At 27.4% G+C, this 22443-nt stretch overlaps 7 protein-coding genes across 11 annotated transcripts in view; 4 read left to right on the top strand and 3 right to left on the bottom strand.

Annotated features, from left to right (window-relative positions):
- Nucleotides 1-6757, top strand: part of LOC127073043 (carbohydrate sulfotransferase 11-like) — a 29724-nt gene extending 22967 nt beyond the window's left edge. For 2 of the 3 annotated variants that reach the window (XM_051014040.1, XM_051014043.1), the window contains one exon: nt 6631-6750. Coding sequence is in view for 1 of the 3 variants with exons in the window: in XM_051014042.1 (XP_050869999.1) it covers nt 6631-6642 (12 nt within the window). In the remaining 2 variants the exon portion in view is untranslated. Of the gene's footprint in view, nt 1-6630 lie in introns of all 3 variants that reach the window. The other variant, XM_051014042.1, reaches the window with a different exon arrangement.
- On the bottom strand, nt 690-3631 carry LOC127073045 (UDP-galactose transporter senju). Its single transcript, XM_051014046.1, has 6 exons — nt 3328-3631; nt 3009-3123; nt 2878-2924; nt 2612-2751; nt 2400-2552; nt 690-2317 (listed from the first exon to the last, which is right to left on the bottom strand). Exons 1-6 carry the CDS (start codon nt 3413-3415, stop codon nt 1847-1849), a joined length of 1014 nt encoding a protein of 337 aa, XP_050870003.1. The 5' UTR covers nt 3416-3631; the 3' UTR covers nt 690-1846.
- Nucleotides 3849-9132, bottom strand: LOC127073034 (TBC1 domain family member 23). The gene is made up of 9 exons (XM_051014025.1): nt 8873-9132; nt 8016-8236; nt 7692-7896; nt 7382-7618; nt 6914-7289; nt 6638-6851; nt 6210-6545; nt 5952-6084; nt 3849-5870 (listed from the first exon to the last, which is right to left on the bottom strand). The coding sequence occupies exons 1-9, from the start codon at nt 8899-8901 to the stop codon at nt 5597-5599; spliced, it is 2025 nt and encodes a 674-aa protein (XP_050869982.1). The 5' UTR covers nt 8902-9132; the 3' UTR covers nt 3849-5596.
- Nucleotides 9133-9419: 287 nt separating this feature from the next.
- Nucleotides 9420-12716, top strand: LOC127073036 (mitochondrial import receptor subunit TOM70). Its single transcript, XM_051014027.1, has 8 exons — nt 9420-10147; nt 10563-10736; nt 10813-11020; nt 11104-11245; nt 11357-11708; nt 11786-12010; nt 12091-12311; nt 12442-12716. The coding sequence occupies exons 1-8, from the start codon at nt 9896-9898 to the stop codon at nt 12605-12607; spliced, it is 1740 nt and encodes a 579-aa protein (XP_050869984.1). The 5' UTR covers nt 9420-9895; the 3' UTR covers nt 12608-12716.
- Nucleotides 12717-13614: 898 nt separating this feature from the next.
- LOC127073041 (UDP-N-acetylglucosamine--dolichyl-phosphate N-acetylglucosaminephosphotransferase) lies at nt 13615-18838 on the bottom strand. Its single transcript, XM_051014037.1, has 7 exons — nt 18374-18838; nt 18160-18274; nt 17544-17989; nt 14642-14830; nt 14454-14524; nt 14177-14340; nt 13615-14084 (listed from the first exon to the last, which is right to left on the bottom strand). The coding sequence occupies exons 1-7, from the start codon at nt 18541-18543 to the stop codon at nt 14019-14021; spliced, it is 1221 nt and encodes a 406-aa protein (XP_050869994.1). The 5' UTR covers nt 18544-18838; the 3' UTR covers nt 13615-14018.
- Nucleotides 14825-17451, top strand: LOC127073040 (beta-1,4-mannosyl-glycoprotein 4-beta-N-acetylglucosaminyltransferase). 2 transcript variants are annotated; one of them, XM_051014035.1, is made up of 3 exons: nt 14825-15471; nt 15803-16070; nt 16154-17451. In XM_051014035.1, the coding sequence occupies exons 2-3, from the start codon at nt 15912-15914 to the stop codon at nt 17285-17287; spliced, it is 1293 nt and encodes a 430-aa protein (XP_050869992.1). In that variant the 5' UTR covers nt 14825-15471; nt 15803-15911; the 3' UTR covers nt 17288-17451. The 2 variants fall into 2 exon arrangements, with proteins under 2 accessions (XP_050869992.1, XP_050869991.1); XM_051014034.1 differs by having other exon boundaries at nt 14825-15572.
- Nucleotides 18839-19464: 626 nt separating the features above from the next.
- Nucleotides 19465-21956, top strand: LOC127073037 (E3 ubiquitin-protein ligase RNF14-like). Of its 2 annotated transcripts, XM_051014029.1 has the most exons (5): nt 19465-19602; nt 19746-20744; nt 20825-21053; nt 21146-21318; nt 21390-21956. In XM_051014029.1, the coding sequence occupies exons 2-5, from the start codon at nt 19818-19820 to the stop codon at nt 21660-21662; spliced, it is 1602 nt and encodes a 533-aa protein (XP_050869986.1). In that variant the 5' UTR covers nt 19465-19602; nt 19746-19817; the 3' UTR covers nt 21663-21956. The 2 variants fall into 2 exon arrangements, with proteins under 2 accessions (XP_050869986.1, XP_050869985.1); XM_051014028.1 differs by having other exon boundaries at nt 19465-20744.
- Nucleotides 21957-22443: the final 487 nt, after the last annotated feature.

The following is a 22443-nucleotide window of genomic DNA, read 5'->3' as shown; positions in this document are numbered from 1 at the left end:
CAAACGAAGTCTCTACAAAATTGATACATCAGATACACTAGCTCGGTGAAATAATCGAATGATTAACAATGAAAGATTTCGTTTAGTAAAAATAATTTTTCAAGCAAATATTTGTTAGTCCTTTGCATTCACCTACCGTATTGATAGTTCCATTTCGTTGTCCGTCTAATATTTCTTCGGTAATCATGATTTTTGTAAAGAAAGAAACAACAAAAATTAATAGGAAAAGAAAAAAGAAAACGAAATAAGAATTAAAAGTTATGAAGGAGACACGCGTATGTGGACAAAGCGGAAGTTGACTCGAAACGGTAACCTCACTTGACCACGACCGGCATGTGACTATTGCCCCTGTTCTTCGCGAGCATGGTGGTTCAAAGGTAATATCGACCATTTCATCCCCACTTTAATAGCAGTTTCTAACTCTTGAACTCTTAAGACTCGATGGTAGAACAGCCTTCGATCACCCTTCTTTTTTTTTCTTATATATACATACATATATATATATACATATATATATATATATATATATATATATATATTTACATGCATATATGTCATTATGATGATTATTATTATTATACATATATTAACGTAAATTTTATCGTACCATCGATAGAAACGCTCGAACTTCTTTTTTTTTTACAGATCATTTAAAAAAAAAAGAATTGATTTTTTTCGTTTACTTCGCAAAAAAATTATTGTAGATTCGTTTTTATATAAAATTTTTTATTACACCATTGAATTCCCTGTACGAAAAAAAATCTACTCGTGTATGTTTCTTTCTTTTTTTTTTTCTTTTTGTATGCATTTCGAGCCGTAGCTCGTCGAAGGTCGGATAACAATACCGCTTTATACCTCCATTATCGATGTTCAATATTTATCTTCCCTTTAACGTAGCCCGCGATTGATCATTTCATTATTCAAACGCAGTCACGAGATTTTCTCTTTAATAATTTCCCTCATTATTCACGTGTACGTTTTACTTACGTTATAAACACGATGGAACTATTCGAGCATTGAAAATCGTTCTCTTTAATTGCCAGTAATAACACGATAACGAACTCCATTCTTTTTTCTTTTCTTTTTTTTTTTATTATTATTATTATCATTTAATTATTTCATTATTAATCGACGTACGCATGTGCCAATACATTTAGATATAAGGTACAATTTCGATTATATTTTGATAAAATCAAATACGCATTTGTTAACCTCAAAATAGATAGTAATAATACGTATAGATCAATCAAGATAAGCATTTATTTAAAGTAATATCATAATTTTTAATGAAATTATAATATTTGTGTTTATTTTGTTCACATTTGTGCATATTTCACTTTGGTTTTACAATATCGCCACTCTATGCAATCTATCATTACATAATATATCTTATATATATATAAATCGATAGCGGGAATTAAGTAATTAATCAGATACGCAGTTTCATAATTTGTACCACATGTTTTCATATGTTTATAAGTATATGTCACGTTACATCAACATATATATATATATATATATATATATATATATATATATATTATTATATTACTATATTTAAATTTTTGAAAATAAAACTACTATAACAATTACTATAAAAAATACATAAATATCACATTCGTATGTTCTTAGTTAATTTTTGATTATTATTCGATAAAACAAAATAAACATATTTTAAATAAAATAAAAATACTTTATTACAAACAAAACAAACATTTTATACTGACTCGAAATTAATATACTATATTTTAATATTGTAATACTACTATATATCTTTATTTTTGACTGTATTGCTATAAGAATTAATTCGTAATTATCATTATATTTCTACCTATTGTATAATTCTTTAAACCAACAATCTTTTAGATTCTATCTCTGTTGATTTTTCATTATGAACTGGATTTTGAGAATATAAAATTACAGCATTGCTAACCATGGCAATAGATATCACTGTATTTATAAGAATAGGTATATCGAATATAATCCAACATAAAACAGCTGTAAATACTAATTCTAATGCACTAGCAAATGTCTTTAATATAGAATTTAAGTTTTTTAAGAAAAAACTTGTTATTATACCAATGGCCGTATTATTTAGCATAATTATTATTACTTTGGGTTGCATAAAGATACTAGATCCAACATTGTTGAATATATTGGTAACATTGATTTGAAATGTAAATAATACTAAAAATACTATAACATTACATAAAATGCTATCTATATACATGAATACATTTTGTACAAAAATATTTATATCTGTTCCTTGTTTAAGCAAATATTCATTATAAACGCCAGCTAAGCATGAACAAAAAGTCTGTAAGGTAAAAATATTTATGATTATGTTATGATTCATTTGCAAAAAAAAAATAGAAAAATGCTATATCGATAAGACTAACCTGAATAAATATAAGATAAATATTTTTATTTAATACAAATTTTGTACTAACGTCAGCATCCATACTAATATTTACATGTTTTATCATACAACCAAGCGTCAGCAATAATAAAGACAACCACTGTTTTACAGATAATTTTTTTTTAAAGATGAGCTGAGAAATAAAAAATATTATAAAATGATTGATATATAAAAATATTTATCGATACATACCTGAAAAATAATTCCTGTCATAACAACACGAAATTGTAATAGAACATAGTAAGTTGTTGGATCAAATGCAGCCAAATTGATAAATGCCAAATTATTATACAAACAGTATAAAAATGAAGGTATTAAGTACAGTAGAAGCACTAAAAATATAGGACATCAATTAAAATATTTTTTTATTATATCTCTAAACACTAAACTGTTTAATATCTATAGAAACTTTCAACATTATTTGTCTAAATCTAGTTTATTTATCAACTATTACATACCCTTTTTATGTATTACTATTTCTTGGAAAAGAGATAATATTTTATTACTAAAAATACAAACAAATATCAATGTTTTCAAATGATATATAAAAAGTCTATAAGAATGAAGGTTTGCTTTTGATTGCACTTACTCTTTCCAATACAAAATAGCTGATACAATTAATTTTAAAACTTCTGTTAACAATACCACTGTTACGATATTATATTCATATTGACCATTTGTTTGAGACCATGTTACAATAATTCCTGTAATATATATATCAAGATAAATGATATAAAAAACAGTTTGGTTCTGTTTATCAAAAAATATGTAAAAATATTCATTATGAATTTGATATAGCAAAATGTAATGTACTAATGGTGTACTAAATTTTGCAAAATATCTGTTATTATATAACTGAAGAGATGCCGAATATAGTAATACAAATAGAAATCTAACCTTAAATTTACCTTGATTGATAAAAAGAGCCATGTAAGAAAGAAAAATGACAGGACTCCATCTTCCAGGAAATAATTCTCCCCAATTTATAGATATCATTTTATGATTACTCTCTTTTATAGCATAATTTTAAATATAAAATATTAAAATCATGTTAAAATCACAAGCGGACGTTAGAAGGCCGCCTACTGTCCGTTTACCCCCTACTCTTTTCCATCATATCGAAAAATAATCTTTTTACTTGAAATTTGAGATAACATATCAATAGTTTATCTACTGATAAATACGATATTGTAATCTAGTTTTTTTTTTTTTTTTTTTTATATATATGTACATAAAAAAGATGAAAAATAGATGAGTATACAATATTTATATTTGTTAATAAATATTTAAAAATAAGTTGGTGACTTATAATTATTTATTATACATCGTCTATAATACATATACTCTTATTTACATTTCCAAAAAGATATAATGAATTTACTTATATAATGCTTTGTCTATCATTAAATACTCATTCTATCAATAAGTGTAATGTTTACATAATCTTTTTTATTTACTTAGACATATCAAGACATTCTTTTTTGGAAGCACAAATACGAAATTTACGTATCGTACAAATAACATAGCATACTATAAACAAATTTTACATGTTAGTATTCTCTGTTGCCAAAAATCATAATATGTTCAAATTAATGCAAATCAATTCATTTAAAGCAGTCTTTCTCAACTAAAAATGCTCAGCTAATTAATAAATAAACAAATAAATATATTAATATAAAAGACTGTAGTTAACAGTATTTACTAATCTGATTATAAAAGTAATAAATGTATTCTTTCCTGTGTGAGACCATAGAAAATTATTAAATATTTTATCAAGATGATCATTTTATCAATATTCTTAATTAGATTTTAAGAAAAATTTTGCCTTACTTCGAAATAGTGTGTGTGTATATATATGTATATATATGTATAACGTGTATATATATATGTATATATATATGTGTATATTGAAGAAAAAATGAATAATTTTTCTAATAGCAATTATTTTAGACATGTCTTATTTACCATAAAAATGGTAGTTGTATATGAATAAAGGCATTACAAAGTTAGTACTACTTTCTTTGAATTTGTTTAGAAGATTCATTTGTATGTTGTATAATTCATATAATGTTGGAATATTATATATATATACTAACTTGTGCCAAATATTCATTTGGCAAATGGACATTTTCATATGATGTTGAAAGAGAAAGCATGATGAAAAATTGTTTAAATTTAGAATTGAAAGATATTTTGAGTTTATTTCTTTTTTATCTAAAAAATTATTTTTCAAAAATCATCAGACAGTACAATACAAATATGATTGTATTATATGATAAAATGAAAATATCTTTTAAAGTAATTATTAGTCTGACTCTGGTAACTACATCATTTTAAGTTAATATCTTTAAGTACTTTAAATAATATGAATTACTAAAGAAATAAACAAAATTTCATACATTTGTATTTATACCACGATAATTATGTTGTTTACAAATTTCAGAAATTAATTAAATTTGCGATTCGATTATATAGTTCTTCGACTTTTTAAAATATATTAAGCCCTCAGTCTTGTATGTACATTATGCATTGGAAACTTGCTAAAATCTATTAATAGAACCATAGTTTCTATCACAGCCAGTTTATAAAATTTTCCAAGAAATGAAATGAAATATGTTTTTCTATATAGCATACGTTAAATATAAATGTATGTATTATGTATATGTATTAACATTATTAAAGGCAAGATGTGTTTATATGAAAGTCATTGAATGTTATAATCAATCATTTCACATTACATGGACATATTTTCTTATGTCTCATTTACGATGATTTATTAGAAATAAAAACTTAAGTTCTCCGCATAATGTACAACACGACGAATTTTTGACTAGACTCGGGCCATTAGCTCACAACACATGTTTTAAACTATTCTATGATAGAATAAAAATCTAGACTTTTATGTTTTTATGTATGAAATATGAATTTAGCAAAAGAAATTATGTTATTTCGTCATCATTAATTATAAATGTTATCGTGGCCTACCGACGTTGTAGTACCTTATGAACTTTATTATGTTAACTATTAAAATAAATATATACTGTATGAAGCAGATAAACATTCATGTTTTATATTCATATAAGATAAATTAAAAACTTTAAATATATTCAAATGAATTCCTTCTGTAATTAAAGTAATATACTATAATTCAATTATTGTACTCATTTAGAACTTACATTAGTTAGATGTTTTCAATTGTTTTAGAATTTGTTGTGTGATTAATTTAGTTGCTTCACTTGCATTAGGTATAAGAAATTTATCCATATCAGAAATCACTGTATCATTATATTGTGTAGTACCATATTTGAAAGTGATTAGGTCTGAATGTCGTTTTCTAGATGTTATTTTAACAATACTAGTTAAAGGACGTTTAACGATTACGTGTGCTGCACCCTTACGTTCTTGTATCTCACGGAGTACAATGAGATGACTATCGGTAATTAACAATAAACTATAACAGAAAAATACAAAATAAATATATGTTTTTACATATTTCTGTATTAACAGCGTTCGAAATTAAAATTTTGTTTACCTATCACAAAGGTCTCCATTAACTTTGACTTCTTGACATTTGAAGGAATGTAATAATTTAGGATCTTTCATCCATTGCTGGATAGATACAACTTCAATAGGTTCCTCGCTTTCGTTATTGGTCATTGTCATATCTAAGAAAAATTTGCGTGTTTTTAATGCGTATGTGTGTATGTATATATATATATATATATATATATATATATATATATATATATATATATATATATATATACGAATAATTTAAGCATTAACTTACCTAATTCTTGATCATCATCTATACTAAAAACGGGTGCCGTTTTTCTTGATCGTCTAATGTATTCTAAATCTTTATTACCCTTTATATCCATATTGCTATTAACACTTGCAGAAGGATTAACAATATAATCGAAAAGTTTCCCTTTCACTTTTTGACTCTTTAATCTCATTACCATACCAATCTTACCAAAAAGATCAGTATTGTTATTTTTTGTTTTATCTGGACTGGCTTCGTTTGAATTAGTCTCAGACATGTTGGCATTACATACTAAACAGTGTTGTGAATTATGATCGACCAAACTGGAAACCACTTCATCTCCAAAATACTCATGTATTGCTAGAGAATTTTAACAAAATCTTGTATAATTATGTCTTTATTTCATTGATAATAAAAAGTATAAATTGAATATCTTGTATTGTAGATCATACCTTGATATCCTGAAGTAACCATACTCACATATTGAGTGTGTTTTTGCAAAAAAGAAGCCACTACCATATGTGTATATCGATCTTCCTCTTGTCTACCACTACCTAAAAAGCAAAGATGTTCTCCTCCTGCGTGTGAACCAACAGCTAATGCTTGACGTTGTGCTTGTAATAATCCTTGTACAGCAGTAGCAAATGCAGATGGTTCTTGAAGCATCTAAAATGGTGAAGTTATTGAATAATATTTTTTTATAATAAAAATAGTAATAATTAACGTACCAAGTTACAATCCAAATGAAATGCAGTTGGCAAATGCCCTGCATTATACTGTTCTGCAGGTCGACAGTCCACTAAAAAAAATCTAACCGATTCAACAGAATTATTAGACATGGACGAAGTTTCAATTGCATTTTCTACTAATTCTTGTGCCGATACTGGTAAACATAAAGCGTGTGATATCAATTTATTTTCATAATTATCACCAAACATTACAGGATACAGGTCATGTTTAAAGGACGATGGTGTTTTCATTGCATAATATTGTGCTAATGAACAAAAATCTGTTACATCTTCAGCCTCCAAAGCACATGGCATCATTGATATGGCATCTATTATACTTTGTTTATCATCATCTTTCATGCTTAATATTTGTTCTCTGTAGAAAAATAAAAATAAAAGTTTGATCTTATATATAATATTTATATAATAATTACATAGTTAACAAAGAAATTAATTATATTCTCTAACCTTGCATTTATTACCATTATAAGAGAAAGAAACAACATGAAAAAAGGATCAGCTTGCATAAAATATAAATCCCACATTGTACACACTGCTGGTAAGGAACATACACCAGCAAATAAAGTATTCACCCAACCTTTTGTGTACTGATCAGGCGATACCCTTTTTGTATCCAAAAAAGAACACAATTCTGGCTCATGATATAACAACAAAAGTCGTAATACAGAACTGTATATTTCACCTCTGTGAAAGATAAAAATATATAAATGATATTATACTCTTTTTAGATAAGATTCATATAATAATGAATTCTGACCTTGGAATATATAGTTCTTTTATTGCTTCAAATAAATTATATGTCGCAGAACGTGGTAATTTTAAAGCTACCAATGGACCTAGTAATTCTAACCAACCATTTCCTCTTTCATATTGTCCTCCCTTAGTTTTACAATAATATGTTATAATTGATTCCAAGTCAGAAACAACAAACACTTTATCTTCGTCGTCATTTCCAAGTTTTGCTACATTAATAGAAAATATTATATTATATGAAATAATAAAAAAATCGTCGAGTCAATAATTATCTAACTTAAATAAAATAATGTATACTTTGGAATAATACAAAAAAAAATAGACTCACCAACAAATTCTTGACAATCATCTCGTATAACATTTTGTTCTGGCAAATCAAAGACTTCATTGAACTGACTTAGTTGATTACCTCGATCGACAACATCCAAACACGCTTGCCAAACATCTGGTCTTAGATCTTCAGGAACTGCCTGACCTTTACAAATTGCATATATGTCAGACGCAGAAGGAGCTTCCGTATCAAGCAACGCTGCTTCTAATTCCAGTACCCTATTTAATTATCAATAAATTCTAATTGAATATATTAGATAGATACTTTTACTATCTTAAATATTTGTAATAATATTTAAAATTTAATTTTAATAATATAATACATATATCATAAATGTATATGTATGTATATATGTGCGTATATGCGTGCGCACACCCGTGCGTATGTACTTGTGTATGTAAAAAGTATATATATATAACAAACAAATGAAGAAAAGATAAAGAAGCTTATAATCAACTGATAATATTCATATGTAAATTATTGGATCATAAGTAAAAATATGGTGAGATACGCCTCATGCATTAGCATACTTATTATTTTTATTAATAACGCGATCTATAATATAATTTAATAAAACATTTAATCAATATGCGTATCTTACTTAAATTGTTTATAGATCGGTAATGTAATCTATTAAATTCACATATTATAAATACATATATAGATTAAATAGTAAATAATCCAGAGAATATCACGGTAAACGTACGATAAACTAAGAATACATATAAATATTAACAAATCAATTAGATTGTTTAAATTTAATAAACAAAGTGCAACGTTAAATCGTATGTAAAGTATAAATATCGTTACGGAAACAAAAATATTGAAAATAATATGTTGTTACAAAGACGTACCACGTCTTGCCTTCTTCTTGTATTGCCATTTTGATAAGTGTCACAATTAAAACGTGATATAATATTGGCTTAAGTAAAATATCGTCTTCTAATTATATTTGTTTGCGTATACTGTATGCCTCCGATTAATAAGCATCGTCCAAAAAGTTTGATAACTTTTGTGACGATTCTCAAACTTCATAACCTCTTTAAAATTTAACAAGCTTCTGGCATGAAAGTTGATAAAACACCGTTCCTGTTGACAGAACATCTTTCCGGGAAAATCTTGCACATGCGCATAGAAAAGAGCGCGGAATTGTTTAACGTAATTCATCATTCAAATTAATATCCTAAGAAATGAATGGCGATTAAAATTGATAAAAGAAATATTGACGATTAAAGGATCATTTTGTTAAATATATTATAGCTATATTAAGTAAACTTATTTTTTTTCGTATCTTTTATTATTTTACAGATATAATTATGTACGAACGGACAAAACACTAATTATCATTTCTCGATGTCTACCATCGTGTTTTATGTGAAAATAAAGATATGCATACAATAGTAAAGAATGGATAAAAAGTTTTGAAACAATAAAATTATCTTATGATCTTTGAACTTTAAAAAGTAAAGAGAAATAATTTAAGAGCAAAAATAATCCATGACAAGGAATAACAGCGACAACTTCTCGAAATGGCGGAATGAAGAACTAAACGTAAGCCATAACGTTGTATAGCGCTCCTAAGCAGCTGAAGCAGTTCACGGAACAATTGTGATTAATCGTAGGGTGGAACGTAGTTGTAGGCAATGTACGATTTTCTGTATTGGAACTAATTAAAGTGAACTGGAATGAACTAGAATTAAAAATTTCTTTTCTCTTTTTTCTTTCGTGATACGTCATTCCGCATGACCGCGCGAGCCTGGCTATCCAAACGCTCTCCAGCAGCGTATCGGTGAGAGCAAACGGGAAGCAATTTATAAAGAAGAAATAAAGAAAAAAGCAATTTTGGAGAATAATTAGATTAATTTCAATAATAAAACATGCCAGCAGCAAACAGTGTGGGTAGTATAACCAGCAGTGCATTACCAAAATGGCAGCTCGCTTTAGCGGTAGGAGCCCCGGTAGCTTTAGGACTTGGCTACATGTATTATAAAAGCAGTACAAAGCCGTCCTCTAAACCAGAACGTGGTAAATCAAAATATGGCTCTCGAGAAAATGGTACTAAGAACGACAAACAAATTTCGATCGATGGAGATTGTAATTTAAAATCCGAAAATACATCACGAATCGAGGTTAGAATATCACCTAAAATTTCATGCGTATTATAATAACACGCGTGAGATTTAACGAATGAAGATATACGCATACACGCGTACACAATATCATAAATATTAGATTTATAAAAACATATATGTCATTGTTATCTTCAATGTCATCTTGTTAATATCTTTTTAATAGTGCATACTGAATTGTCATAGATAAGTCATAAGATAAGCCATAACGTATACTTAATTTAATTAGTATCAATTACTAAAGTGCTTATTTGATATTTACTCTATGAATTAGATTCTTTTTTAAGTAATGATATCATATACCAAAGATTTAAACACTTCTTCATATCTTATTATGTTATATAAATTGTTAAAAAAATCATAAGATATAACTGAACATTTTCAATCGCTTAGACTGAAAGTTCTTTTATTGTAGACTCCTTTAGAAAAGGCTCAAAAATTCAAGGACGAAGGCAATGTTCATTTTAAAATGGGAAAATATGACGAAGCAATAGCCTTGTACAATAATGCTATCGATGCCTGTCCGAAAAGTAATAAGGAAGAACTTGCTATATATTATCAAAACAGAGCTGCAGCTTATGAACATTTGGTAAACATTTTTTTTTTAATTCAAATACATCAATTATAGATGATATATTAAATATATATTAAATATTATTTTATAGAGAAAATATAGCGCGGTAAAAGCAGATTGTACAAAAGCGTTAGAATTAAATCCAAGATACGCAAAAGCATTTTTACGCAGAGCACGAGCTCTAGAACATAGCAATGATTTAGAACACGCCTTGGAAGATGTCACTACAGCTTGTGTTTTAGAAGGATTTATTAATCAATCGGCTTTAACAACAGCGGATAGAGTTCTAAAACAACTTGGTAAATTTAAAAACGATGTAATTTTTAATAGATTAGATTACATTAAAATAAATAGTTATAATGAGTAAATTTTCTATTTGTAGGTAAACAACGTGCTCAAGAACATTGGGCAAATAAAAAGTTAATCATGCCAAGCAAATACTTTATCAATACATACATTAATTCGTTTTATAATGATCCAATTTTTTCTACATCCATAAAGTTACGCTACGATAATCCCTCTGTGTAAGTAATCGCAAATGGTTATGATTTATTTCTTTCGATGATTATATTTTTATGACAAAGATTTGATAACATGAAAACTTATAACGTTTGTATTTTTCTTTAATGCTGCAGAGGCTTTACAAAAATCATGAAAGCATTAGACGATCAAGATTATGATAACATAATACCACTTTGTACAAATGAAATTGATAGTGAACAATTAGAAGTTCTACCATGGAAAATGGAAATGTTACTTCTCAGAGCAACATTTTATTTACTTTTAGGGAAACATGATGCGGCATTAGAAGATTTTGAAAAAATTATAAATTCGACTGATGCATCTAAAGAAGTTAAAGTTAATGCTTTAATCAAAAGAGCAAGCTTATATATGCAACTTGAGAATCCAGAGAAAAGTTTCATTGATTTTGACTTAGCTATTAATCTTGACCCAAATTGTAGTGATATTTATCATCACAGAGGGCAGGTAATATGTCTTTTAATTAAATTGTATAAATGATATATTTTTTAACACGAATTAAATTTTATATTATATAAATATAGATAGACTTACTTATGGAAAAAATGGACGAGGCAAAAGAAGATTTTCAAAAAGCTGTGGATTTAAATCCTGATTTTGCACTAGCATATGTACAAAAATGTTATACGGATTATCGTTATGCCATAGTTAAGAGAGATGTACTGTTGGTAGAAAGTTGTTTAAAAAATTTTGAAAAAGCATTTGAAAAATTCCCTGACTGTCCTGACTGTTATACATTATATGCTGAGGTATATTATATATTCTATGCTCATCATATATTATATGGATTAGTATTTTATAAACTATTATATAATATTGTACGATATAGGTATTGTCAGAAACGCTGGATTATAAGAAAGCAGATTGGTATTTTGCTAAAGCAATTGAAAAGGATCCGAATAATGCCACTATATATGTGCATAGAGGATTACTGCAGTTACAATGGAATAATACGATTGATAAAGCTGTTGAATACATCAACGAAGCATTGAAGCTTGATGACAAATGTAAATTTGGATACGAAACTTTAGGAACGATAGAAGTACAAAGGTATATATAATTTTTAATATAAATGTGACATTTAACATACTTTGTATGTCCATATGCGTGTGTGGACGCATACGTCCATATATACACATATAATTTACTTTTGTAATCATATGTATATCTTCTTTTATAGAGGAAATTACAAAGAAGCAATAGAACTGTTTGATAAAGCTTTAGCACTAGGTCGAACGTCGATGGAACTTACACATATTTTCAGTTTAAAGGATGGAGCAAAAGCACAACTTACCATAAAAGACAGATTAGGACCAGATGTTAAAAATCTACAGAATATGTCGTAAAATCTTTCACGTTTTTATGTCAAGAAAATTGAAATAGGTATAATACATAAAATAAAAAAAAAAAAAGAAAATGTACCAGTTCTTTGCTCGTGCAAATGCAAAAGCACACGTTCCTATATGAAGCTATGGTATAAATCTTATATTCATAGTTTTTTCATTGCAATAATTATTATTGCATATAAAGTCGAGCAGCTTTGATTCATTAATATCAAAAAATATTGAAATTTTGATACATGTATTTATTATTTGCGCAGCTCTTTCTTGTGATGTATGTACATTATAACTGTTCGATATTTTTACACGATTTTATGTTGTTACGATTTGATTTTAATATTCTTCATAAACAATCTTTCTATATTGTTAACATTGCCATATAGTTTACTAAGTTTACATTTTTTCAGAGATAATTCCTAAAATATCTCATCTTTTATCATATTCTATAGCATTTAATTTACAATTAAGTTTGTTATAAATAACGATATTATATTCTATCGATTGAAAACATTTCCCATCATTGATGAATTATCGAACAGCCTTGATGCAAATAATTGCACTTTTTAAATATCTTTATTTTAAATGTATTCTGTTTATTTTTATGTATTTAATATATATATATATATATATATATATATATATATATATATATGTACGTATGTATGTATGTATGTATATACATATATATATACATATATCTTTTCAATTTATAAAAATTCTATAAGAGATATTATTTTCAGCTTTATTTTCTAAATCAAGTATTTATGAAAGGCTATACATCTTTCATTCCTAAAAGTATACTAAATTGTTGTGTAGAATTTCTATTAATATATTTTATTTATAATGTTTTAAATTTGTATATTTTTCATAGATTAGATGATAAAGAAAAAAATCCTGAAATTAATTATAACTTGTAAAATATAAAAAGTATTAATTTTATTTATTATCATAAATTAAAAAAAAAAGAAATAAATAAATAACACGTATTATTTAAAACAGATAATAGGCTCTAATCATGAATTGAAATAAATTTTTTGTATTACCTTGTACATAAGATTACAGAAAGTTTTTAAACAAGTTATATACAATTTATACAATAGACTTAATAACTTATAAGCTTATAACAAAATTATGTTATTTATTTCTCTATCCCTTCGATTTCCTTACTGAGGAACCTATGAGACAAATGTGATGGAAATTTGGTAATATACATATTTCACAGTCTTATTTAGAAATTATAGTATTAAGCATTTATAAAGTATAAGCCTTTCATATGTACGCTTATAATTTGTTTATAAATCTATATATAATCTAATGTAAAGATCACAGTAGTAGATACATTATTACAAGTTCTTTATATAAAAAAGAATGTAACACCTACTACACAGACATAAATGTTTACTGTTTCTGCTTTACTTCAAATATCATAAAATACTGAAGCAAGTGGGTAACGTATAACAAATGCTAAACAGCTACACACAACCTAAAAGATTCATATGTTAAGTGTACATAATTCCATATTAAAGAAAATATATATATATATATAGTTAGTATAACATTTTTATAAAGAAATACCTGTAATAACATCAAAATTAATGTTAGCTTAGGTTCCCTTGTTGGTCCAATATTAATTAATAAAAAATTTATTAGAGTTAAATTATTGCAAGTCACAATATCTTCACTACTTTTTTGCCATTGGACAATTTTTATGGTTCTGAAGACCCACATTAAAAATTTACCTATTTAAAAAAATAATTGATTTCATGATTTAAACAAAAAGGAATATATACATATACATACATATACATATATGTATGTATGTGTATATATATATTTTATCAATACAACATACCTGAAGAATTCAGGTCAGAATATTTGAATACTGTGACACTAGTTTCCAATTTATCTGTATCTTTATTATACCTGCAGACAGATATAAAACTGATTCTCCTCTCCTGCTTTTTTTTTCTATTCTTTTTTTTTTTACAATATCATTATAGTTACATATATTATTATTATTATTTATGAGAAAAAACTTACTTTGGAAGCCTATGCCTAGGACATGGTATAAAATGGAACAGTTGTGGTATACTATACAAAAAATTAATAATTTGTGGAATAAAAAATAGTAAAGTCGTTTTACTAAAATGGCCAATAATACCAACAACTGCAAATGTCATTCCAGATAGATAACAAAATGTATCTCCTACGAATACCTTTGATGGATACCTTAAATGCAATAAAAAAATTTTAACATTGTTTATACAAAGATACGATTTGACTTAAATTAATTAGTCTGTGCTTTAAAACCAATAATAATTTATATTATAAATTATTCCTACGACGATTATATGTACAATCATATATACACAATGCATGTAATTAAAATTAAATAGAAAACTTTGTGCTAGTCAACGAACAGCAACTATCGTTTCCATCTATATCCCATGATCGACGATCGCCGAGCTAATGGTCAAAGTAAGACGCGTGCGCCTTACGAATAGTCACGATCACGCTTGCCGACGAATTTGACGAATGGACGATGAGGCTCGAGTATAGTCGCGCATTCGGGTGTGGTTTTACACGACGTTTAAGACGATTTCAAGAAAGTCTTAGAGTTCAAACGAAAGGAAGCGAGAATCGAAATAAAAGTACGATTATCGGCGAGCTTAAAAATATGCGTTACTATCGAACAAAAGACGATCTTCCTACCAGCGGAATACCGAGAATCGAATAGAAGGCGTTAGTCAGCGAGGACGCTGCTGTCCAGTCAACGGAGCCATTCAAAATTAAATGGCACGTCTGAAAGCAGTGACGTCACGACTTGAACGTCACGTCGCGGGGGCATTGAATCCTCGTCACGTTGTATCGTGAGTTTATATCAAATTATACACACGGATTAGCTTTCCTATTATAATATATACTGTCATGATGCTTCAAGATGTAAAACATCGATCGCTTGGATCACGAAGTAATCATTTTGTCTATTATTATAGAGAAAATCGAAAAGTTGTATTAATATCTTTCATGTATTAATAATTTCAAATAAAATATGTAATGGTTTTTTTTTTTTTGCTTATAGGCCAATAATTGCTTAGCATATGTATTAAATCAAATATTATTGAAATCTATATAATCTAAAAGAAATCGTGTTAATAAAAGAGTATATAAATTTTGTACAGATAAACGTTCAATTTTCAGATTATATTGATTATTTAATTAGTTAGAAGAAATGTCTTACTTCAGGAAAAATACAGATAGAAAGACATAAAATGAAAAACTGAACTTTTTTAACGCGGAGAATAGTGCCATGCAGACCCGCCTAGATGGGAAGCTGGCGTTACTTTATACGTTGTTGGTTTTACAAGTTCTTATTGTTATGGTTTATGTTATGACAACTCCGCCATCTGAAATAGTTGTTGCCAGTACGCGTAGTTCTGTCAGTTTTGTAAACTTTGAAGAAACTCAGGTAAAGAAAATTTATATTATTCTATAGGGATTATACCATCGAGAAGATACTTCATGAAATATGAAATTTTTATCTAATTACAGGGTCATCATACAGAACGAACAATACACAAAAGACTTCCAAAATATCAGACAATCAGCGGTGAGACATACCTAAATGATATCAGAACTTTTAAATTATTTCGAATATACAATCATACTACTTGTTGGAAGAATGGAGTCGACGATCGTAAAATGAGGACTAACGAAATCTCTGAAAAATGTATTTGTAATCAAGGTTGGCACGGGACGGACTGTGGACAACCAGAAGTCGTGTGGAGAGCAATCATGGCATCTAAGCAAAATATTAAACTAAAACATCGTAAAATAGCTAGACGTATAATTCATACTTTTTATCTAAATGAATATAATTCGGCAATTGCAGAAGTTATTGTAGAAGAACTGTATGATGTAGTTGACCTTTTTGTAATTTGTGATTTTAATGGTGCAGAAGATAATTTTCATCATAAATTATCTAAAGGATTGTTGCAGCGGGAACAAAATAAAATTTTATATATAAATGCAGCAACAAAATCTCGCAAACCATCGAGAGTACTATCTAAGTACATATGGGAGAAAGTAAAGACTGTAGTGCAGAATTTAAGAGACGATGATATTTATGTAATGACTGAGCCAGAGCAAATATTAAATTCTAGAGCACTGATGTTCCTTAAAGTATACGACGGATGGCCTCAGCCCATTGGCTTTAGGCTAAGATGGTTAATTTATGGTTTTTATTGGCAACACCCACTTAAAACAACAATAACTCTCAATGCATATACTATCGGATTGATGCATGAAGCTTATAAATCAAATTCTATAATTCTGCAACAACAATTATTGGAAGAAACAAGCGAAAGAGATGTTCTTGGCTTAGTTATCGGAGACTTAAATCATTACGGAGGATGGTATTGTTATCTGTGTCAAGCTCCAGCCAATATTATAATTAATCTTCGTACTACAAGCAAGTCTGAAAAAATGCCCAAAATTGAAAAAAGGATCGATGTACCTTTTATAGAAGATCTTATAGGAAGCGGCTTATGGATAGACGGTAAAACTAACCTCTTAAGAGTCTCTAAATCTCATGATTTGTATTTTGCTCCTGAAACTGTACTCAATAACACATGGAAATATGACTGGCTGATAGAAAATTTTTATGCTAAATTAGACTATTATTGAGACACTGGTCATACTCTGACTGTGATATTACTTCATACTCAGTACTCGGCATATATTGTACGATATTATATACTGAATTTATATACTAAAATACTATGTTGATTAAAATATGAATGTTAAATGATTTATACATATATAACTTATAAAGAAACGAATGGCCTATACTCTTACTTTTAATCAAAGATTCCTTTACCTTACACTATAAATATTAATTTAATATTTCTTTATCATTTTTAATACATTATGTTTGACTTACCAATTATATTTAAGAAGAGCAAAAGAAGTTGCTATGTATGGAAGTATAAAGTATAACGAAAATCTATGTGCTTTCCATAGATCTCCAGATAGCTCTATAATATTGAATATCACTATACTGATGGCAATAATCAAACTCTGAGCAACCTCCAAACCATTTATACCGGCTAATATGTTTATAGCATTTGTACAAAATACTGCTAACATTCCCATGTATACGTAATAAAATATCCATAGATCTACAGAATATCCAAGCCACACCCTTAAAGGTTTTGGTACTATAATCAATGTAGAATTAAAGTTAACATAATAGACCATTAAGAGTGGTAAAGTGGCGATAGTAGGTAACAATAATTTATGCCGCCAACGAAGATCCAAAACATCATCGGCAAAGCCCAAAAGCAGCATACAACAAATCGAAAGTAGAGCTGCCAAAAATTCAACAAACTGTAATGTAAGTTGATAAATCATTAACCTCCTCACTAAAATACTAAAGATATTTCATAGATCATCAAAATTGTCTAAAATTTTTCATTTCTTTCTGTAACATGTATTTATTATCTTTCTTTCTATTTCGATTAATATTTATTGAAAATTACATAAATATACTAATTTACCTCGTTGTGTGGAAAATTTTCATTTTTAAAGATGTAATCTGTGAATGGTACGGGAATAAATAAAAACATTGTTACGAGAAATATACATCCTGTAACAACGCCTAATGCTTCCGGACTGTAAGAATGAAGTTGATAAAAGTAATATGAAATAACGTATGTTCTTTTTTCTTCCTTTTTCTTTTTTTTTTTTATATAAATATTGTTTATCACTTACATTTTCAGACTGTTCCTCTTATTCATATCAATTCCATAGAGGTTAGCTTTAACGAAGAGATCTTTTAATCTAGGTATCAAATTTAAAGTAAAAAAATATGCACCAATTGACATAATAATATCAATCGATAATGGAAGGATCAATTGCCACATATCACTTCCAGGATTCATTTGACACTAATTAAAAGTAAACCTTCGTATATAGAAAAATAAATTAAATATTCTCAAACAAATCGCGCATACGTGATATACGAAGCTGTGCGAAGTAAAAAACCGATGATCCGATAATGTTAGATAAATATATGTCGCAATAATACACTTTACAAATCAATTAACGTGATTTTATTATTATTAAACATTTCTATTGTATCACGAGTTTCAAAGCATCATTATCACGTATAACTATGACTTTATTCATTGAATGAACGGTAGAAGAAAAGCGTGTTGAAGATAAGAATACAAAAGGAAGAAAAAAGGTCAAACAGTTTTACCCGCGAAGACGAATTACCGAAATATAAATTCGTATAAATATTAATAAATACGTTTTTAAAATTGATCTTTGCTAGAATTTTACCGCTCTTCGAAAATTTAAAAAAAGAAAACGTTCGAGATAATACGTCAGTAGATATTATTATTGCATTTTAGATCAAGAAAGAAAGAACTTTGTTTTGTATCTCCTGCGAATATATTTTATAGATACTTTATATCGAGAAACCTTTCTTACTCATATCAATCGTCTACAGTTAAATCTGTGATTATAAATTGATGGTCTTTAAGAGTGTACTATTTGATGACGTTAACGATATCAAAAAATAGATTTTTTTATTTCGTTACGATATAATTTAAGTTTGAAAATAAAATGTTAATCCTTTAAGATTTCATGGAATTTTAGAAAAATGTAGAAAAAATTTACACGCTTTTTTGTTTTTGTTTTTTCTTTTTTAATTTCACGGTATAAATGCTTCCAAATTTGAATGACACTATTTTTGAAAAAAAGCTTATATATATATATATATATATATATATATATATATATATATGATAAGAAATTATACGTATTAAATATGACTACGTAATATTTCAATCGTTTAGACTCCGCCTAGCATGCGCGAAGATAGGTGAAAGACTGTAACATTCCTATGAAAGGTAATTTTATAGTAGTGGAATTTAAAAATTATAAACAAGACTAGTAATACTACACAAGTGACTCTTCAGGAATTAATATCGGTGGTAACGTATTAGAAAAATTCAGTTCTTAGAAGTGTATTAGTTAATATATATATATACTAGATTCATAACCTAAATCTGTCAGATATTCAAATCATTTATTTATGAAAAAAAAAAAACAAAAGAAAATAGAAAACATGTTATAGAAATAACAACGATTTAAGAAAACATTATAAGAAGATACGAAAATAAAAACCATCAAAAATAATTGATCTTCAATGGACAGTGAAAAACAGAAGGATGAAATTACTGCTCTGGAAAGCATCTACAACAAGGAAGAATTTTCATATTACAATGAAGATAAACTTTATCAATGTAATTTTAAGATATTTATAAATCTTCCTGTAGGATATTATTTTACATATAGCGATAACAGATATCGGGAACAACCAGCAGAGAAAGTAGAGATATCACATTTACCACCATTATCGTTATATGTTACTTTATCAGAAAATTATCCTTCCAATTCACCACCTATGTTTACATTATGCACATCTTGGTTATGTCAAGCACCATTGTCTAAATTATGCAGAAAGTTAGATAGTTTATGGGAAGAAAATAAAGGCCAGGAGATATTATTTGTATGGATTGGATTTTTACAACATGAAACTTTACAATTCTTAAATATAGAACAATGTATTAGTATGAACTATATCTATACATCTTATAAAATAGCTTTGGAAAAAGCACAAAATTTTCAGAAACATATAGAAGAACAGAGTTCTCAAAAACATTTAGAAGAGCACGAAGCGATAGAGACTATTGCTAAAGATACAAGTAGTAAGAGGAGTAGTAGTAATAAAAATAGTGAGAAGGAATTGCAGAGGCAACGTTATAAAGAAAGAAAACCTAAAAAAATAGATAAAAGAGCTTTTTCTGATTGTCCTTTTGGAAAAAATCCAATTCAGTTTTTAATAGATTACAATGAAAAACGTAATCATATTGAATTTAATAAAAGTTTGTATACCTGCAAAATATGTTTTACAGATAAGTTAGGAGAACATTGTATTAAATTTTTACCGTGTTCTCACATATTTTGTAAAAATTGCATCAGTGATTATTTAGAAATTAAGATTAAGGATGGAAGTGTACAAAATATATCTTGCCCCGAAGAAAAATGTACTTCCGAGGCAACACCTGGACAAGTAAGTGGTTTTATATAGAAAAAATATATAATATTTATATCTTTTATTATAAATGATTTATCATCATGTTTTTTCTTCAGATTAAAGATTTGGTTAGTCCAGAAATGTTTGCCAAATATGATTCTATATTATTAAATGTTACATTAGATACTATGTCAGATATAATTTACTGTCCAAGACGTCATTGTCAGTACCCTGTCAGTCGTGATCTTAACGAAGAAATGGCAAATTGTCCTGCTTGTCAATATGTATTTTGTGTCTATTGTAAAATGGTGTATCATGGAATAGAACCATGTAAAGTGAATTCAGGTATATATATATATATATACATACATATGATTACATAATAATTACTTAGGTGTCGTTACAGCAATTATAATAATTAGAGTATTATTTAATAGCTGAAAAGCAGCAGTTAGTAAAAGAATATCAAGCTGCTTCAGACAATACTAGGCTTCAAATGGAAACAAAATATGGTAAAAGACAACTACAAATGTTAGTAGAAAATACAATGTCAGAAAATTGGATCGATGTAAATAGTCGGCATTGCCCTCGTTGTAACGCTGCTATTGAGGTTTGTATTTCTTTTATGATTATTTAAATGAATTATTTTTTAATATTATGTCACGTAATATTGTATTTTAGAAATCTGATGGTTGTAATAAAATGACTTGTTGGAAGTGCAATACATATTTCTGTTGGTTATGTGGAAGAAAATTAAATTCCCAAACACCATATTTGCACTTCCGTGATCCAGGATCCCAATGCTTTAATATGCTATACCATGGCTTAATACCAAATGAAGACGACGAAGAGGATGATTTTCTACTTCCTGGAATATATGATTTAGACGACAATATTCCAGATTTTTCTGATGATGACAATTATGACGATGATGGTTTCCTTATTGAATATTAAAGTTTATTATTGAGTTTAAATAATACTATGAAAACAAAAGTAAATTTATTTATTTAAGAACTTCTTAAAATTATATATATTTTATTATTATATTTCGATGTGATTTCTTTCTACTTAAAATTATTTTTATATTATTTCATTATAATAAGTAGATATGATGAAATCAACAAAATGCTTGCACTGACATATTGTATAATTTGTTTCGTAGGATAAATATTTAGCTTTTGTCAAATGTATGACAAACATTAAAAACGGTTTGTTAATTCCTAAATAAAACTATAATTACTGATTTTATGTATAATTAGATATCCATTTTTATTAAGACCTTTATTGTAATAAACAATGTATCCTTGAAAACTGATTAAAAATTTTTTTTAAGTAACAATGCTTGTTATCGACTGCTAATAAATTGTCGGTAATATAGAACATGACAAATCTGTCGAGAATATTTATCATCCCTTGTAATGGTTTACCAACCCGATACACATAAAAAAAAATTTTAATTTAGTATTTCTTGCGTAATATCAGCAAAAATGAAATCTCGATTAACTTTGTCTATTATTTAATCAGTCTTCTTTTGTATTCCGACGAGTGAAGATCGAAAATTTCTTTTTCCAAATACCTAAGATTAAAACATTACTATTTTCAATATATCGAAATCTAATCGTAAATCACACAATATAAGTACTATTAGGCGAATGGTTGAAAAAGTATTTCAATATATTGTCAAAATCTCTTCGATTTAATTCTGACTGAATATTAAAGTACTTATATTTTACAT

This window comes from Vespula vulgaris, chromosome 2 (genome assembly GCF_905475345.1).
Source record: "Vespula vulgaris chromosome 2, iyVesVulg1.1, whole genome shotgun sequence".
In the NCBI taxonomy this organism is placed as follows: domain Eukaryota; kingdom Metazoa; phylum Arthropoda; class Insecta; order Hymenoptera; family Vespidae; genus Vespula; species Vespula vulgaris.
This window is presented reverse-complemented; position numbering and strand designations above follow the sequence as displayed.

Coding starts and splice junctions, on each gene's coding strand:
- LOC127073045 (XM_051014046.1), bottom strand. CDS start 3,415: ATGATATCTATAAATTGGGGAGAATTATTTCCTGGAAGATGGAGTCCT. Junction 3,124..3,327: donor GGCTCTTTTTATCAATCAAG/GTAAATTTAAGG, acceptor TATATATTACAG/GAATTATTGTAACATGGTCT. Junction 2,752..2,877: donor AATAGTAATACATAAAAAGG/GTATGTAATAGT, acceptor CTATATTTTTAG/TGCTTCTACTGTACTTAATA.
- LOC127073034 (XM_051014025.1), bottom strand. CDS start 8,901: ATGGCAATACAAGAAGAAGGCAAGACGTG. Junction 7,290..7,381: donor ATAATGGTAATAAATGCAAG/GTTAGAGAATAT, acceptor ATTTTTCTACAG/AGAACAAATATTAAGCATGA. Junction 6,852..6,913: donor TTCATTTGGATTGTAACTTG/GTACGTTAATTA, acceptor TCACCATTTTAG/ATGCTTCAAGAACCATCTGC.
- LOC127073036 (XM_051014027.1), top strand. CDS start 9,896: ATGCCAGCAGCAAACAGTGTGGGTAGTATAACCAGCAGTGCATTACCA. Junction 12,011..12,090: donor GTTATACATTATATGCTGAG/GTATATTATATA, acceptor TGTACGATATAG/GTATTGTCAGAAACGCTGGA. Junction 12,312..12,441: donor GGAACGATAGAAGTACAAAG/GTATATATAATT, acceptor CTTCTTTTATAG/AGGAAATTACAAAGAAGCAA.
- LOC127073040 (XM_051014035.1), top strand. CDS start 15,912: ATGCAGACCCGCCTAGATGGGAAGCTGGCGTTACTTTATACGTTGTTG. Junction 16,071..16,153: donor TAAACTTTGAAGAAACTCAG/GTAAAGAAAATT, acceptor ATCTAATTACAG/GGTCATCATACAGAACGAAC.
- LOC127073041 (XM_051014037.1), bottom strand. CDS start 18,543: ATGAATCCTGGAAGTGATATGTGGCAATTGATCCTTCCATTATCGATT. Junction 18,275..18,373: donor AAGAGGAACAGTCTGAAAAT/GTAAGTGATAAA, acceptor TCATTCTTACAG/TCCGGAAGCATTAGGCGTTG. Junction 14,525..14,641: donor CCTAGGCATAGGCTTCCAAA/GTAAGTTTTTTC, acceptor ATCTGTCTGCAG/GTATAATAAAGATACAGATA.
- LOC127073037 (XM_051014029.1), top strand. CDS start 19,818: ATGGACAGTGAAAAACAGAAGGATGAAATTACTGCTCTGGAAAGCATC. Junction 20,745..20,824: donor CCGAGGCAACACCTGGACAA/GTAAGTGGTTTT, acceptor TTTTTTCTTCAG/ATTAAAGATTTGGTTAGTCC. Junction 21,319..21,389: donor GTTGTAACGCTGCTATTGAG/GTTTGTATTTCT, acceptor ATTGTATTTTAG/AAATCTGATGGTTGTAATAA.